General features: G+C 48.6%; 1 protein-coding gene across 1 annotated transcript in view; it reads left to right on the forward strand.

The window, feature by feature from the left end:
* The window catches only part of LOC149371979 (P protein-like), a 299,148-nt gene that overhangs the window by 116,115 nt on the left and 165,329 nt on the right, over positions 1 to 17,704 (forward strand). The window contains exon 6 of the mRNA XM_089566332.1: positions 8,973 to 9,111. Coding sequence (XP_089422458.1) covers positions 8,973 to 9,111 — 139 coding nt within the window. The remainder of the gene's footprint in view (positions 1 to 8,972; positions 9,112 to 17,704) is intronic.

The following is a 17,704-nucleotide window of genomic DNA, read 5'->3' on the forward strand; positions in this document are numbered from 1 at the left end:
CCGTGGCCAGTACATCACTGGGGGTGCGTGCCACTCCAGTAGAGGACAACAACAACTGCCTGTTTAGCGCGTGGAGTGTTGAGCCGGATTTTATGACTGATGAGTCATATGATGTTTTCGCATTAATTAAACCTACCCACCACTACCTCTCCATCGTCCGGAGCCCTAGCCACCCTCGATCTGCCGCCCACCTTCACCTTTCAAAAGAGCCGCTCGTCACCAACCAACTCTGCCATCTAGAAGCGCCACCCGTAACCAACCCGCCTACCTCACCCTCCACAAGGCCTCCACCTATTAAAAGCCCACTCTGCAGCAGGACGAAAAAGCGACTGCGAAATCAAAGATGCAGCGGGAGAGCCAGCTTTCCTCCAGCAGCACCACCCTCTAGCCACCCGTCCACCCTGCAGAGTATGCCTACTGATGGCGGCTGGGTATGGTGACATTGGCTTCTGGATGAACACCCCAAGGTGCACTTGGTCGTGGCATGAGGATCCTGGGCGCCGAGGGTAACAAGACGCCTCCACTGATAACCGGTAGATTCTCGGTTGCTTCTGAAGGCTCGTCACACGAGACGTTCAAATGTAAATGCCCTATGCTAACACTGAGGGGAAAATCGTAGCAGGTAGTGAAAGCGGGGCCTAGTGGAACGGCATTGTAAGTATGATGTTTAGCCATCCCTGCAGACCGATTGAATAAGCTGCGTCTCACCCACTGAGGCATTCGCATTTGGTTGGTTGGTTTATGGGGTTTAACGTTCCAAAGCGACTCAGGCTATGAGAGACGCCGTAGTTAAGGGCTCCGGACATTTAGACCACCTGGGGTTCTTTAAAGTGCACTGACATCGCACAGTACACGGGCCTCTAGAATTTCGCCTCCATCGAAATTCAACCGCCGCGGCCGGGATCGAACCGGCGTCTTTCGGGTCAGCAGCCGAACACCATAACCACTGAGCCACCGCGGCGGCTGAATTCGCATTTGGAATGGTGTCTTGTAGGATGTTGCCATATACACCATTTACACCTAAGAAAAAATAAATCCCTCTGAAATATGCTTCAGGCGCTTTAGCTGCTGGATGGACATAACAAGGTTGGTGGCGTTGCCAGTGGACGGGCGCCGCACCGTGAGGACACGGTGGCGTTGCGGCAGACGCAGCGGCGGTCCGGATACTGTTCTAAGCGCATACGCGTCATTCCTTTCATAACCATTTCGACGCAGTTGACCAGTGCTATCATATGAAACATCAAGTTCTATGGAGATGTCATAGACGCCAGAACTATAATTAACCACTGGTCTTCGAACGCTGGGCGCCGAGGCCGTCATGCGATGACTGAATGTAGTATTTAGACACCTGAATCTGGAGCATTTCCCTAGGCGGCCTAAAGTAGCGCATCGTATATCGTCCGGACCCGGGGACGATGCTTCCAGGGAAAGGGATACATTCGTTGATGGCTCTCGAGCCACAGGGACGCCACAAAGAACCGCATGGCTGATGGTTACGACATCCTCAGTAACCCAGCTATGTCCGCCGCATCGTCAAGCGGGTTACGGCCTTGGTAGCGCGCCACAGCTGATTATTATGCATATGCCCCGCGGCAAACAGCGCAAGCCGCGCGTCAAGAGCCAAAATAGCTAGAGCGGCCGGAGCGCCCGGGCGACATGGAACGGCGCACATAGTGGGCCATTTATGAAACATGTCCTTTCAATTTGAAACTGCGCGCACGCCGGTATCGATCTCGCTGCTCGCTCAATTAGCCGGGGTCCGAGCCGGCCGGGCATCACTCTGCGCACTCGCTGACTGCGCCGACCGAATCCCGGTGGTTCTTTACTTTTTCTTTTCCAGCCCGCGTCGCCATCCGCGAGACGAAACCGAGGTCCGCGTTATCGATTTCGTGCGCGAGCACTGCTGCCAGCGACGGCCGTTTCTCGAGATGAAAAGTGCACCGCATTTACTCTTCCTTCTTGCCTTTTCTCCTTTTTTTCCTTCGCGGATCCTTTTAATCGGTAATGCGGCAGCCCAGGATAGCGCGGCAAGATCACTCTCGCTAAAGCGTCTCGTTGATGGCCCGTCGGAGTCGCGTACTGCGGACAGAGGGTCGAGGCCAAGGGCGCGACTAAAACCGCTCGCTATTACGCTGACCTTGCGCGTGGCGCACTTGGCGTACCTGGTACACCAGCAAGCACGCCCCTCCCTTCGCTGGAAGTGGTCGAGAGTTTATCATGAGCACAACAATTAAATATGTAAGTAAATAAATTACATACTGACGATAAACTAGTGCTAAAAGCGAAAAGTGACCTGCTCCCTTTATCTCTTCGTCTATTACGTAATCACGTAATCACGCAGCGGCCTCTCTTCATAACATCGTAGAAAGGGTTCTACCGTCTGGCTCGCACCTCTCTGTCCACTTTGTTTCTGAGAGCTGCCGCTGTGCGTCGCCACAGGTAGGGCTCGAGGCTATCTGTCACGCGCTCTGCTGTTTCCTTTCATAAGCTTTCGGTTGTACACTCCAATGTACGCCCTACTTTTATGCTATATTATACTTTGCTGTCCCAGCTCGAAGTCGCCCCTTTTCGCGGGCGAATTGGTTCACACCGCCATCCGAGCATATACCAAGAAGCTGTGATTTAGTGCGTTGGAGTTATCCTGAATTCCTAGCGCTGGAATTTGTGTCACATTAAATATATTTCACGTTCCCCGCTTTACTACGTGACGTTCAACCTTAATGAGTGATATGCTATTAGCAGTATACTTGTGTCACTGTTACGCAAAGCTTCAGAGCGACATGGTAGCGGAGAGAGGGAGGTCGCGCTCTACTATACTCGGGGTATTTCTGACAGGCTCTTCTCCACATCTTTTAGGATCAGATAGTGATGGAATGTGAAGTTGGCGCTCACACCCAACAATTTTTGACAAAATGCATTTTTCAGCAGGAAATCTTGTATGAACGCAATTTTTTCATATAATGTAAGATTTCACTATAGCAATCAATATATCCACAGATCACCCGACGGCAGTCTTCAATTTTTTTTTTCTGTTAACATTTTTGCTATCGTCAAAAACGCCCCCCTTGGTTTTTTTACGGGAGTTTTAACTGTTCGATGCAATCGATGGAAACACTTTAAAAAGGTAGATTTTGCTGCATATCACAAGAATGGACCATTACCTTCAATATTTCCGTAAAACTATCTTCCAATTTTCCAATTTTCGAAATTTTTGTCTGAAATTGTTGGACATGAATTGCTAATATGTAAGAGGAGCGTGGGGGAGGGGGGCTTCGCTGCCTTAAAAACGTATTGACCGCTGTTTCCCTAAAGAAGCAACCAATAAACATGCAAGGAGGAAGGGGGAGGCGGCGTCGACTTAGCTGGGACAGTGCCAAGATGGCCAGGACGACGTGAATGTCTTTGTGGCGAGATGGTCACTGTTGCAGCGCTTTGAAGCCTATGGCGTTCGGATAGACGGCGCCACCACAACAATCACCGATGGCAGTAGTAAGCAGGGAACATTAGGACGAAGGCTCCGGCTGCTCCTGCTCGCACCATGTGTCTCATCCCCTCATCTTGCTTTCCGTGTCCCTGCTCCTCTCCCCTCCTCGTGCTGTATCCACCACACCGGTATCGGCAGCGGCCTCGTTTCGATGCAGGCGAAACGCAAAAGGCGCCCGTGTGCTTTGCGATGTCAGTGCACGTTAAAGATCCCCGGGTGGTCGAAGTTATTCCGGAGACCTCCACTACGGCGCCTCTTTTGGAGCGAAAGCTCTACTTCACGACCAGAGCTGCAAAAGCGTTTCACTGCCGAAGCCTGACCTTCAATTGACCTTCATTGAGTAAACAACCGCCGCGGGTTTCGAACCCGCTGCGGTGCGAACAGGTCAGCTTCGCTGGCCTGTGCACGAGAGCACTATGCTATCGACGTTTTTTTTAACATGGTATTTATTGCAGTGAAGCAATGTTCTGTGTACATTAACTATATGCAAATCACGAAGAAAACAATCACAAATCAAAATGCGTAATACGACACACCTAAACAACCAAGCACGACAAAAGCCGCGGCACAGGGCACATCACTATTACATCATAATGCGGCACACCTAGGCAACGACGCACCAGAAAATGGACAATGAAGAGCACATCACTATGAGTGGTTGCCACCGTGGTCCAAATCCAGTTTGGGCGCACATTTCCTTTAGATGAGCAATGATTCCGCTGAAGTGGGCTATTGTAGAAACAACAGATCCACAATGTCGGTCCATCATGCGCGTTTTCCAGAGGCTGTGTAGTTCAATCAGAAAGAAGATGTCTAAGGGTTCTAAGAGTTCTAAGATATTCATCTAAGCTGAATAGATTTGTTCTTGACTGAACGTAGCTTCCTCAAAAGCAGTGTTGAAAAAGCCTCCCCACCGAAGGACCTGCCCTGCAGCGATCTTTCAGAATATATGTGGTTTTCGATGCACGTGAGATCTCTCATTCCTTTATTACAGCCGCAAACATTTTGTTCATAGGCCAAGCACAGTGTCATGTGCAGACCAAGCCAAAAAAAAAAATGCTAAAGCTGAAGGAAGATGTGAGTTCATCTTAGGCGTAACAGCGCAGCAAAGGCGGGACACACAGAAGACAGCGCTTCTCTTCTGTGTGTCCCGCCTTTGTTGCGCTGTTACCCCTAATATGAAAACTTACCAACTCGCCCAAATTCCAGCTTTACTCAAGGAAGATGTGAGGCAAACCAGCGAAGATTTCTAGCAAAACTAACGAGTGCTTCCCTGTGTATTGTTGCGGACAGACCCGTAAAATGTTACATTAAGGAATGGTGTCGCTTAATATCCATTGTGATGTGAGGCACCTCAGCAGGCCTCAAGAAGGCTTTAGAGAAGCTAGCATTAATGTCACACTCACCCACTGGATATGTTTTCTTGGCAGTGCGCAAGCTCCATAATGCGCAAGCGCGCCATCTAGCCGGTTCAGTCAGGAATTATAATGGGACTCGATATTTCCAATGAAAAGATCGCTCAACCTGCCAAAAATCTTACTACTACGCATGGCGGTAATAAGCACTATTAACCCGAAGAGCGTCCCAGTGGTAAAAAAAACACAGAGAATCACTCGTGTCGCACACACCATGGCTCCGGGCTGGCGGGTTGTCGAATAATTCTAGTTCGGTCTTCTAATTCGGGCATGCTTGAAGGTCAGGTTTATAACCCGAAAAGTCGTATTTACAGCGAAAAGTGTAAGCAGTCGGTAGCACAGCTGGCTGCGCAGTATATGTACAGAGTCTGGAATATAGAGTATATTCTAGACACTGTAGCATGTGGTCGGTCCATGCTCTTCACCTTGAGCTCTATGTCCCTGTCAAGCGCTCAAAATAAAGTGCGCTTGCGAAGAGTGTCACTCGCTAAAAGTGCACTCTAGCATATCTAAGCGACATAACATTAGTGCACTCGCCGAAGTGCGCATTCAGGTTGGAGTGCGTTCACAGAACACGCTTTGAGGGCAGAGTACGTAGCCTCAACAGCTGTGATCTTTTGGGCATAAAATGTAATACATAACAAAGTGAGCACACAAGTTTATTTTACCTGCTACACATTTTTTTTTGTGCAGTTGTTTTATGATAGCGATCAGCAAAACATATCACAGAAGCGTTCTGCAGTCCGCCATGATGTTTATTCTCCGGATTCTGATTGTGCTAGAAACTTGTCTTGCTGCGCTGTTACCATGAAACAAATTTAGTGCGGTCGTGGCCGAAAATTATGTTAATTTTTATGTGATCTGCTGCCTTAAACGAGCATAATTCTAAAGCTTACGTTTACAGATCACTATTTCGCAAAATTTTGTTTTTCGAGCTTCCGACGAGACCACGGAACTCGCGCCAGCACCCAGGGAATACTCGGCCATACTACAAAACTATAGAGGCAGAAGAATGCGATATCCCCCACCGCACAAATCTCTCAGCAGAGAGGAAGCTGTCACTTGGAGACAATTACAAACAGGCTCTTTCCCAAACCTACATATACTAAACAAAATGCACCCTACGATATACACGAACAAATGTCCCTGGTGCGACGAAAAACCTACACTATACCACATCACATGGGCCTGCCAAAACATAGATGTGGTCCCCAAAATACAAAACCCGAGTGCGGAGCAGTGGGAGACTCTGCTGTCCAGCGACCGCTGCGAAGACCAACAAGGTCTGGTACAGCGAGCTCAACGGGCGGCAGTGGCCAGCGGAGCCCTGGACTGAGGGCAACCGACCACTGATTAGAGGCGGACGACTTCGACAGAGAAGGCTCCTGGGGGTAGAACCAAGACGTCTCTGAAGATGCCCCCAAACCGCAGGAAAAACCATTAGTGTAAATAAAGTTTTCCCTTCCTTCCTTCCTTCCTTTAGCCAGCCGCCATTTTTGTATCTACGAGGGCATTCAGCTTTCCCGTTTAGTACCGCGTAGTACACTAAACTCCTACTCCATTAAAACCGCCAAGGCGAACTCCTTCCGTAATGTTGGCGGCCTTCGCGTCGAAGCGTTGTGCCCTCAGGTGAAGCCGCCCAACCACTTGTCCACCAGTTGTGAGGGAAAGCCGTCCTGAAGTCCTATACGATCCTTGCGTATGATACGAATACACGTAGGAGGAAACGACGTGCTTTCTTTTTCAAGGCGGCTGTGCCACGATAGCAACGGACCTTGGACTTTCACTTCTAATGAAGAATCGGAAGATTTTTTTTTTTTGTACAGCGCTTTGGTTGAGGTAATCCCCCAGGGACCATTATCAGCAATTAAGTGTATAAAACAGTAGCGTCTGAATGATACAAGCGTATTTTTGAGCCCCAAAGCATAATTTTTAGTGTGGGACGTGGTGGCTAACAAATAAATTTGGGTCTCATAGTGTGCGTAATGTGCAGTGTTCGAGGCGCAGTTTTGATCAGTGCACTTACAGCCTCATCGCGAATTCACCTCGATCGTACGATGCGGCCGTCATGGTCGGGTCTTGAACCCGAGAACTTTGTGCGCAACATCGAAAGGCCACAGCCGCTGCACCCATGTAGCGCGCGCTCGGAAGCTGCGGTTAGTGGTGGTGTCAGTGTGGTCAGTGTCGTTAATGTGATGAATGCAGGAGAGTTAGCTCGGACGATTGATTGATTGATTACAAACATCTTTATTTCTTGGGGCTAGTTGTTTTTGTCTGAGGGGGCTGCGGGGAAGGAAGCTTGCGTTGTTGTTTTTTTTTTTTTTTCAGAATTATTGTCTTTCAGTCCAGGTGTTTTTTTCTTCGGTAAGTGGCGAAGGCCACCAGACTGGCCATGCAGTGCTCGCGCGAGAGGTCCTCTCTGAATCGCGGCCGTACGCGCTTACCTTGTCCGCTCGCATGGCCCGAAAGCTCCTGGTGGCCTCGGCTGTGGTCGTGGTAATAGTTATGCTGGCAATCACTCCGCCTGGAAATCATAGTGAAAAAAAGAGAAAAATCACGGGCGGTTTAGCTCGGGGCTAATCACGAATTGTCGTGCGCTAGCATAGTTAGCCCTGGTTTTGCGTTGTTTATCTGGACTATCTATGATTTTGCTTGATTTGAAATGATTTATTTTGCTGATATATAATATGATATAGGTTTGCGTGATATTGCATTATTTTAGACTTTTACTGCAGTAGATTTGGTCATTCTGTACATTCGTAGGTCCCTGGGAGTTCTCATATACCACTCTTTGCGCAGTGGTGCAGCAGTTAAGCGATGATGAGCTAACCGGGCCGGAAAGCTCATGGTAGGGCGAGAGCGAATTGATCAATAACTCGAAAAAGGAACAGTGTAGGTGAAACGTTTAGGGGACCATTCAGGACCACCGCACAGAATTCCTTCACGAAAAAAAGTAGTCCGTTGTTAAAACTTTTCTTGCTACCTACAATCAAAGGGAAAAAATGATAAGCTCTAGAATTCTGATGCCTGTCTTGTTTAGTAAAGTCAAACGTTGAAAACCTGATTTCGTTTCCCCTTTTGAGGGGCTAGCCGAGTGATGCACCGCGCCTCGAACCATCGCCCAGTGTTAACAACTGCACTTTTTTTAAGTGTTATCCTACTATACCAGCTTCCTGCGAAACACGGCCGCAGCGACCGTGTTTCGATGGAGTCGAAGCGCAGAGGAGCCCGTGTACTGTGCGACACACGCACAGCTGGCACAGAGCAGCAGTAATTGGAGAGATAAGGGAGAAGTTTTTGTTCTGCAGTTGGCGTAACCAGGCTGATGATGATGAGGATGAAAGATTCCCAGATAGTCGAAATTATTCCGGAGCCCTCCACTACTGCACCTTTTTCTTCTTTCACTACCACCTTCCTACGTTCACTCACGGCGCGGCTGAGGCGTCCACCGAGATGTGAGACTGTTACGGCGCCTTTTATTTCCTCAAAATACAATTTGTTCATTTCTCTCTTCGTAGTCACACACACAGTAGCTACCAGTGGTGTCGGAATGAAAGAATTAGGCGCGGAAAGATCCTCCTTTAACAGCTCTCGCATGCGAACAGCTTTTTCAGTTCCACCCCTGACTGGCACCAGTCCTGACTTCCGCGGCGCTGCGTGGTTAAAATGGCACAGAGTATTTTCTAATCCTCACGCAATCTGTCCTCATCCACGTTTAAGCTCTATTCATGTTGAAGTAAAGACTGGCACATTACGCGTAAGCGCTTGCAACTATTTTTTTTTTTTTTACTCTGCGGCGTATATTACCTGAGCTTGCACACTATTTAGGTGCAGCCATGTACCAGCGACGTCCGCAATAAGTCATGATCAAATATTACTTGCATGTAACGCTGGCCTCTCGAATGACTACTGGCTATCGCACATGCTCGCCTCACTTGTTAAACTTACCACGGTCAGAAATGGAACGACCGCGCAGCCTAGAATTAAAGCAAGCGAGTCGAGTAACCGAATAGCGACTGTATGGTGCCCCTGAGAGCGATTTTCAGATGTCCTTCCCATTTTCTATGCCGCAGGCTGTGCGAAGTGATGGATCTGGACCCGAAGCTCATCCTCATCTGGCTGGTGATATTCTCCAACATCGGCGGAGCCGCCACACCCGTCGGCGACCCGCCCAACGTCATCATCATCTCCAATCCTCAGGTCGCCTCCATGGTGAGTGGCGCTGCGTCAGCGGCGGCCGCCGGGGTTTTAAAGATGCAATGGGAGAAGGGGGGAGAGAGAGAGAGAGAGAGAGAGAGAGAGAGAGAGAAGGGGAGAAGGAGGGTCCAGTTGCCGCCGAACCGGGCCCCAACCGGTTTCCGCCGGTTCGATGCCCTGATTGCGCTACGCGGCAGCCGTGCTTTCCGGTAGGCAAGCCTGCTCCACTGCGCCCTCGGCAGCCGGCTGCAGCGTTTTTCTTTCTCTTTCTTCTTTTCCTCCTTTTTCTTTCTGATCGCGAGCGCTTTCATTTCGCCTATTTTACGCTCTCGTCTTCGCTTCTACTCTCGAGCAGCAGGTGCCTTTCGAGGAGGAAAGGGTTTTCAAGAAACCTTTCTAAATAAAGAGCGGTCATTTTGTGGAAAGAATGGGCATTTATTTATTACGCTGGCGTTGTTTCCTCTTAGCCGTCGGCATGGCAGGCATCGGCTCTCCTCCGTAGCACGACCCGCCGCGATGTCTCAGTGGTTGGAGCACTCGTCTACAGAGCCGGAGAACCCGGGTTCGAACCCGGCCGCGGCGGCCGCTCTTCGATGGAGGCGAAATGCGAAAGGCGCCCGTGTGCTGTGCGATGTCAGCGCACGTTAAAGATTCCCAGGTGGTCGAAATAATTCCGGAGCCCTCCACTACGGCACCTTTTTTTCTTGTCTTCATTCACTCCCACCTTCCCTCACGCGCTGTTGACGCGTCCGCGGTGAAATGAGGCAGTTACCACACCTTTCAGTTCCTAATAACCAGTCAAGGATGCGTTGCGTAAAAATGAGCTTTGTTCTTATACGTATATTTTTTGCTTCTTCGTTTGAAGCGATCATCCTTGCTTTGCTTGTAAGGCGCCGCAAAGGTTCGCGCTTGCGTCGATGTCTTGAATTATTCTTGGCGTTACGCTTAATCCATGCTCACAGATTTGCTAACCGCTATCTAGGGTAGCTTTTTTATTCCGCCCTGGTCGTCTTTACCGTCGTTTCCACGTCCGTCCCTCGCAGTGCACGCACGGAAATATTGCCACCACTCCTCTGTGCTACCCCATTCAAGAATGTGACGTCAGGTTTCGCCACGTTCTGTGAAGGCACGCTGCTATCCAAACGTTAAGAAAAAAAAACCCCGCGTTTCTTTTTCGTAACTTGTTAAAAAGAAAGTGTCGATCATTAGAGCGGACTAGCGTCTTTTCCGCACCTGCTTCTTTCCGCCTCACCATGCCGTCTGTTTGTCATCCTCATTACACATTATGTAGGCTAGTTGCATACTAAATGACGAGGTGATCAAGTAGAGCGCTGGATCGAGGAGGTTTTTTTTTTTTTTTTCATTTACTAAACCCTGAAAACCCTTCATAGCTCTCCTCTATAGTCCTAAGGCAGTGTGCCGGGATGCTTAAATTGATTCTTCGCTTTTCGTTTTTGTTATTATAGCAGGCTTAGGATGTGCTGGCCGCCATTTAGGGATTCAAAGCGGTCCTGGCGAATGCCAACCTCACGTTCAATTTTCGTGATCTCCGTTCGTACTGTGCAGCAGGAAGAGACAAAGATACGTTCCTCGCTTATCGACGCCCCCCTGTTCGCTCCAAAAAGCGAGTGCCACCCTTTGTGCGTTACCTCGTTCGCAACATATTGCGACTGATCCCGCCGAAGCTCTGCGCTTGCGAGGCACGCTGCCTCTTCAGTGCCTCCCACGGCCGTCGCCAGATGTCGCTGCACCACCATGCCGCTTAGCCTTTCTGGACATAAGCGGTGCCTACGATAACGTGAACAGGGAACTCCTGTGGAGCATATTGAAAGATTTAGGTATCGGTCATGAGGTAATTGATTTTCTGCAGGAAATCTACCGAGATAATGAAGTTGAAATTACATGGGAAGGGAAAAAAAGTACCACAACTGTGGGGGTGCACAAAGGATTAAGGCAAGGTTGTCCTCTATCACCGCTGCAGTTCATGCTTTACGTGATAAATATGGAAAAAAGGCCAGAAGAAAGTAATCTAGGTTATAATCTGTCGTACAGATTAAGCGGAAATGTAGTTGATCAGCGGCTCCCGGGTTTAATGTATGCGGACGATATTGTACTGTTAGCAGATAGCCAGGAAGATTTACAAACTTTAGTTAATTGTGGAGACGAAGTAGACGCTCTAGGTTTCAGTTTTAGCGCAACTAAGTCAGGTGTGATGACTTTCAACGATCCAACGGATCAGGTTCATACTATACAAGGCAACGAAATACCCAAAGCGGCCGAATGCAAATACCTTGGTATGTGGCTAAACGAAGGCCAGATATACACGGAAAGGCATGAACAGTCTCTTAGGCCAAAAGGACGAAGAGACGCCGGGATAATGAAACATAGGGCATTAGGGGGTACAACAAATATGAAGTACTGAGAGGCATTTGGAAAGGAATAATGGTGTCGGGGCTTACTTTCGGGAATGCGGTTCTGTGCTTAAGGGCAGAAGTTCAGTCGAGATTAGAAGTGAATCAGAGAGCTGTTGGAAGATTAGCACTAGGTACCCACGGCAAAACCACAAACGAGGCAGTACAAGGGGATATCGGCTGGGCATCGTTCGAAGCACGGGAAGCTAAGAGTAAAATACTATATGAAGAACGGATGAGGAAATTGGACGATAACAGGTGGGCAGCTAAGGTATTTAAATACTTGTACAGAAAAAGTGTTGACTCACAGTGGCGGAAAAGAACTAGAAAACTAACCAGTAAGTATGCCGGTGACTGAGAAAGAAAGAGCATCAAACAACAGGTTAAAAACGCGGAAGTTAAAAATTGGATTATTTCAATGGAAAAGAAGCATAGTGTAGAAGAACTATATCGATACTGTAAAAGGCAGATCAGGAAAGAATTCTTTTATGATAACTCAAGAGGCAGTGCCCTACTCTTTAAGGCTAGGTCAGGGTGTCTTAGAACGCGCAGCTACAAAAAAATATCCAACGAAGATGATGACACATGCGCTGTGTGTGGTAGATCTGTGGAAACAATTGAACACCTCATACTCAAATGTGATGGTATGCATCCTGATGTCGATGCAGGCACAGCCACTCTTCCTGAGGCCTTAGGGTTTAAAGGGGTGGAGACACCAAATTTGTCGTTCGCGCGTTCTTAGTTTCAAACGTTTCTTATGGCTCCAGGAAGCATGATACACACCCAAAGATTCATATATTCACAGTGAATAATTTATTATAGCATTTTTAGGTGAACGATTTTCGGCTTCGGTTTCGGAACGCCGAGTTGTACAGTGACGTCACAGAGGGGGAATATCAACTGCTTCGCTTGGTCACGTGGGCCCACAAAAGTTGTGACGCACCTACTGCTGCATCGTCTGCTTTCCCACACATGTGCTGACCAGCGCATGAAAACAAACTACTGCACGTCTAGTCCCAGCAGCTCGGATTCTGACAGATCTGATTCCAATGAGTGAGGACATCGACTTTTTTTTTTGTTCGCACGCTAATATCGCCTTCGCGGATTCGCGTGAGGATGCGAAACACTGCAAAATGCCAGTAAGCATCGCTGCGCCGCTCTACCGAAGCTGCGCCCACAACCGGTGTCACACTTCGCTGCCGTGCAGCAGTACCTGAGCGCTGCTTGGGATGGTGTACAAATATCACAATAAAAGACGAGATCGCCTTGTTATCAGAACTGCCAGCTATACTCGAGCAGCGACAAAGCATGTCTGCTTATGTTGGGAGCTTTCGGCAACGGCACCGCTCGCGGGCGCTCCGGGCGACGAGCTGTGCTGCTGCCTGGCTGCCGTGGTCGTCGCTAGGCCTATAGCCTGTTTAGCAAGCGGCCGGCGCTTCGGAAGTCGTCTGCGCTATAATAAAAGGCCTACTTTTCACAAATAGCTGTAGTGTTAACAGAATCATCTCACAATAAAATAATAGTATGGTCAATCTCCTCGACGCCTTCGGCAGCGCAGCTAGCGGGCGCCAGGCGAGCCGGACCCCAACGTCGCGCCAGCGGCAGCTGCTAGGCGCGGTTGTGAGAAAATTGCTCATATCACAGTTGTTACCTCTACCAGCAGCTCAGTATTGGTCAGCGATCCTCAAAAATGACACTTTTTTCACATTTCTTGTCCCATGGTTTATTATTTACGTCAAGAACACTCTTTAGCTCGCTTTTATGACGTCGGCAGACGGTATCCAGGCTGACCTACCGGCCGGCAGACTCGGCGTACTTCACATCCGCACAAGAAAATACAAAACAGCCATGCTACCAGAAAGGATGCTTTCTAGATTCGAGATACGACAGCATGACTGTGCTAAAAGTGGATCTTTCGGCAGCGACACTGCCTGCGGCAACGCCGGCCGACGACCTGCGCGCTGGTCCCAGACTGCCCTAGTCGTCGCTAGGCCTAGCTGCTTTCGCATATCGACTCCGCAGCTGAGGGCGCTTCGGGACTGGCCAGCGCTCAGAAACGTGCTCCGCTCGGCGCCTCTTTACTGTGAACTCGTCCCATAATAAAAGATATGTTCGATTTCCACGACGTCTTCAGCAGCAGAGCTAGCAGACGGCAGGCGATCCGTACCAGGTAGCAGCAGCACAAAACCGGCTGATGAAATTTGCTTGCATCGCAGTCATCACTTCTACCAGGAACTCGGTATTTGCCAACGATCGTCAGAAACGATGCATTTTTGATATTCATATATCCCAGGGTTTGCTATAAACGTGAACAAACAATACTATCGCGTTCTTCAGATGCCTGCGTTCGGCACGAAGACTGGCGCAGACCGCCCGGCTCCAAGGAGTGCGCCCTATGTCATCATGACGCTGCCGCTTCCCGTCGTTGTTGCCGCGAGCGGCCCGCCGTTGACATCTAGCAGGCCGGACGCAGGCAACGAGCTGCAATCGGACGTTGCGACGCTGTTCGCAACGGCGCGCCGCAAACCGAGCGAGTGGCGGTTAGCAGCAAACGCGGCTAGCTGGTGCGTCGACTGCGCTCACGCGTCTGTGCCCCGCTCATCGTACACCACTGTATTTTGGTATGACGTCACTAAAACTTTAATTTTTCTGCACCCCTTGTGACGTCATGGTTGATGGCGCTAGCGATGGGTCTAGATTGTGAGAGTGAGCATTTAGGTAATCTTTGGAACCGAATTAAAATATTTTTTAAACGTTTGTTGCGTCCAACACCTGGCCTTGAGTGCCCTTGCATACATAGGAATCCCATAGCAGGCTTTTTATAGCTTCAAAATTTGGTGTCTCCACCCCTTTAAAGATAACAATGGTCATGTAAATAAATCTGCAGTGGAAGTTAGCAAAAAGCGATTGGAGGATTAGTGGCTGAAAACCAGAGATGTGACATAAGGTTAGAAGTGTAAGAAACCGTAGTGAAAGAAGATGGCGAATCTTAATGAGAATTAACAACACAGTTGAACAAAAATAATGAAAGAAAAGCTGAACATGGTGGCAATTACCACCACCCCGTTTCAAAGGGGGCGCTCCTATCCATCCATCCATTCATCCATCCATCCATCCATCCCTCCAGCCTAGGATGCCTCGATGCAGCTTCCTGATCGAGGCAATCCAGCGCCGCCTACTGCATCCAGGCACCCCCGCGGCAGGGTGCATGTTACAGTATCCCTCCGGATGTGGCCCTATCCCTCTAGGTTTTGAAGCAGGCTCAGTCTTTACCCCAGAGACCCTAGTACTTTTAGATAACGGAGTTATGGTGAATGCATCTGCGTCATTGGACGATTGGAGCCTTAAAAGCGCGGTAATGACCTCAAGAGTTCAGGATTCAAATGTGGTATAGGTGGGTTGCATATGGCATCGCGGGCGCCATGATGGAGCACGGAACGCAGATTCCACGCTGTAGGGTGCAGCATTTGGCGATTAGCGAATAGAAAAACCTCCATTTCTCAGCTATGGCTGCCTCTATGACGTCTGTTCAGCCTGTGTATTGGATATAAAAATGACAATTTCTCTGCGTGGAATGGTTTTACGTTTGAAAGTTTATAAATAAATATACAATAGACGATAATGCGATTGACGCGGCACAGTATGGTTTAGCATTGTGTCCCCCCCCCCCCCCCCCCGACGAAGCAGCTGCTGACGCTTTCAGACCGTGCGAGTGGGTGGCGTGATCCAGCCCGTCAATTACAGCGTGACACGACATATCTCCACTCTCCCCCACCTGCCACTCATCTCTTCGCACCCTCTTATTGAATTGAATTGAATTTATTTCCGTTTGAAACAACGGAGGGGGCTCGAACAAAAAGTGAATCAAGTCCACTTGATTACGTTCGAGCCCCCTTTACATGGCATTTGGTGAGGACAAAGTTTTAGTATGACAACAGATACATTTACAGATTGCAGAATAGAACAAAAAAATGTTAGTTATGCACAGAAAATCTTACAAAATAATTTACACAATACCAATATTCAATTCTAAGTGCAAGGTTCATAGAAATAAGTACGTATAAAAATAATATGGGAGAACAAGGCAAAAGAAGTACTAATTACACAGAACAAGCTCGACAGAACAATTCACACAGTGAAATTATACAATTGTAGATAGAATATGTACAAAGCAAGTTAGGAAATAAAATAACGATGGAAGTATTTATTGCACCACAGCAGAAACCTAATACAATAAGGCAATGAGAATGATGACATCAGTTAAAAGTGGACAGTGCTTTCCCTCTCCCACACTTCCTCTTTTTCCATGGTTATTTCCCACTCCCCACTTTGCCATCTGCCAACCGAGGCTTCAGACGGACGAACGGACTGATTCTTCCGACATGGGAGCTCTAATGCTAACGCATTAAAATATCTACTGGGACCGACAGCCACGGCGGTTATACCTGCGCCGCACCTCGGATGTAGCTCCACTAAATACCAGGTTACATATATACGAAGCCCTGATCAACCCAATCCTAAAATACGCCTGCGTTGTTTGGAATCGTCATGGGCTCGTGGATTTAAACAATATGCAGTGGGTTAAGAAAAAGACTGTTTCGTGCGATATTACAGATTTTTCACCTTCTCCTCATCTGTCTGACTTGGGGCTCACTCCACTTTGTCACGTGGTCGTGTTGATTGGTTAAAGTTATTCACACTTCACTTAACTCTCCGCGATCTGGCTCATTTGGGAACTATTCGAAATTTCTAAGCTGTCATCATTATTAGGCTATAATGAGCTAGACATTTCGCAATACGGAGCTTTGGGAAAGGCTCCGTATGCAATAGAGTATTCAAAATAATTTCCAAACTACCGCAACAAAATTTAGGACCAATTAAACTGGTACGGCTTCCAGCTCACTCCGGCAGTGAGGGAAACAAAAAAGCCAACCAATGTGCTCGAGAATTTGTCGGCCGGGTGGGCGATTCGGATCTCCGATCGGCTAGAGAGAGAATGGTCTCGTACCATGAAATCACCTTCCACCACAGAAACAGTGATAATGTCAACAGTCAACTGCAACAGTAATAACGCCAGAACACAATTCTCTGTTGGTCTACGCTGTGGGGACGTCATCATCATCATTACCTAGTACCTGTACCTGTGAAGGAAGAAAAGCAACTGCGCTGAAAAGAAAGATAGTCGAGCGGGGTCTCGAACCGCTAACCCTTGGGTTGTGAGTCGGGCGTGCTACTCCTTTACCACTGACGAGCGTCCGTTCGACTTGGTTAAAGGGAGGCCCTGCGTGTCTTGTGGTAAATAAATAAAAAAAAAATTAAAAGAAAAAATAGAATAAAGAGCAGTGTCCGTGTCAGCGAAGTGATATGCAAAGATGATCACAGAGCGCTGGATGGACCCATTAAAGCTATCATACCCTGAAGGGGGGCTTAAGTGCCCCGAATTTTTTCTTCCTTTCGCCACCAGGTAGAAAAATCTCCCTGAATTAGCCGGGACGGAAGTGGCTCAAGCTTTCCGTCCGGTGCCACAGTTAACACAGTTTCAAAGGGGAGACTCTTAGAATCTATCCATCAATCCATGCGTCCGTCCGTCTGTCCTTGCGTCTATTAACAGCGGAAAATCAGCGAACCGACGTGGCGAGACTATTGAAGGAGCCAAATTCGCGCTTGAAGTGAATACTAAAACAATAACTGTTACAGTGAAAAAAAAATTATTGCGAAAAAAGTTTTAAAATTTACCCAGTCACGGGTCCATAGCCACCACGCCAAGCGCACGCGCTAATCATCCATCTATGCATAAGAAGCGCACAATAGATGGTGCGAAACACCTGAACTCTTTGCAGCGCAACATGGGGTGTTGCTGGTGGGTTCCGGAATGGCCAGGCTGGTCGATCTTGGTGCTAATAAATTACACCTGCGGATGGTTCCGACCTTGCACCATGCCGTTGTTGGTCGAGGAGGAAGAGGGCGGCTGTCTCGCCGGCCTCTTCCCGCTTTGGGCTTGGGCTCCCCCGAATGCGCTCGTGCACTACCCGATTGTATTGTTCCCTGCTCGGGCGAACAATGCGTGCCTGGCACCATTTCGTGATCGCACGCCTCCTGGACCCTCGCAAAGCCGATGATCCGTTCCTTTAAATGCGCACGGTGCAGAGCTGCCAGTTCCATGCAGTAGTGCACGTTCAGCTGTTGTGCTCGCTGAG

The sequence above is a fragment of the Amblyomma mixtum genome, chromosome 1 (assembly GCF_055824585.1).
Source record: "Amblyomma mixtum isolate Tamu chromosome 1, ASM5582458v1, whole genome shotgun sequence".
NCBI lineage: Eukaryota > Metazoa > Arthropoda > Arachnida > Ixodida > Ixodidae > Amblyomma > Amblyomma mixtum.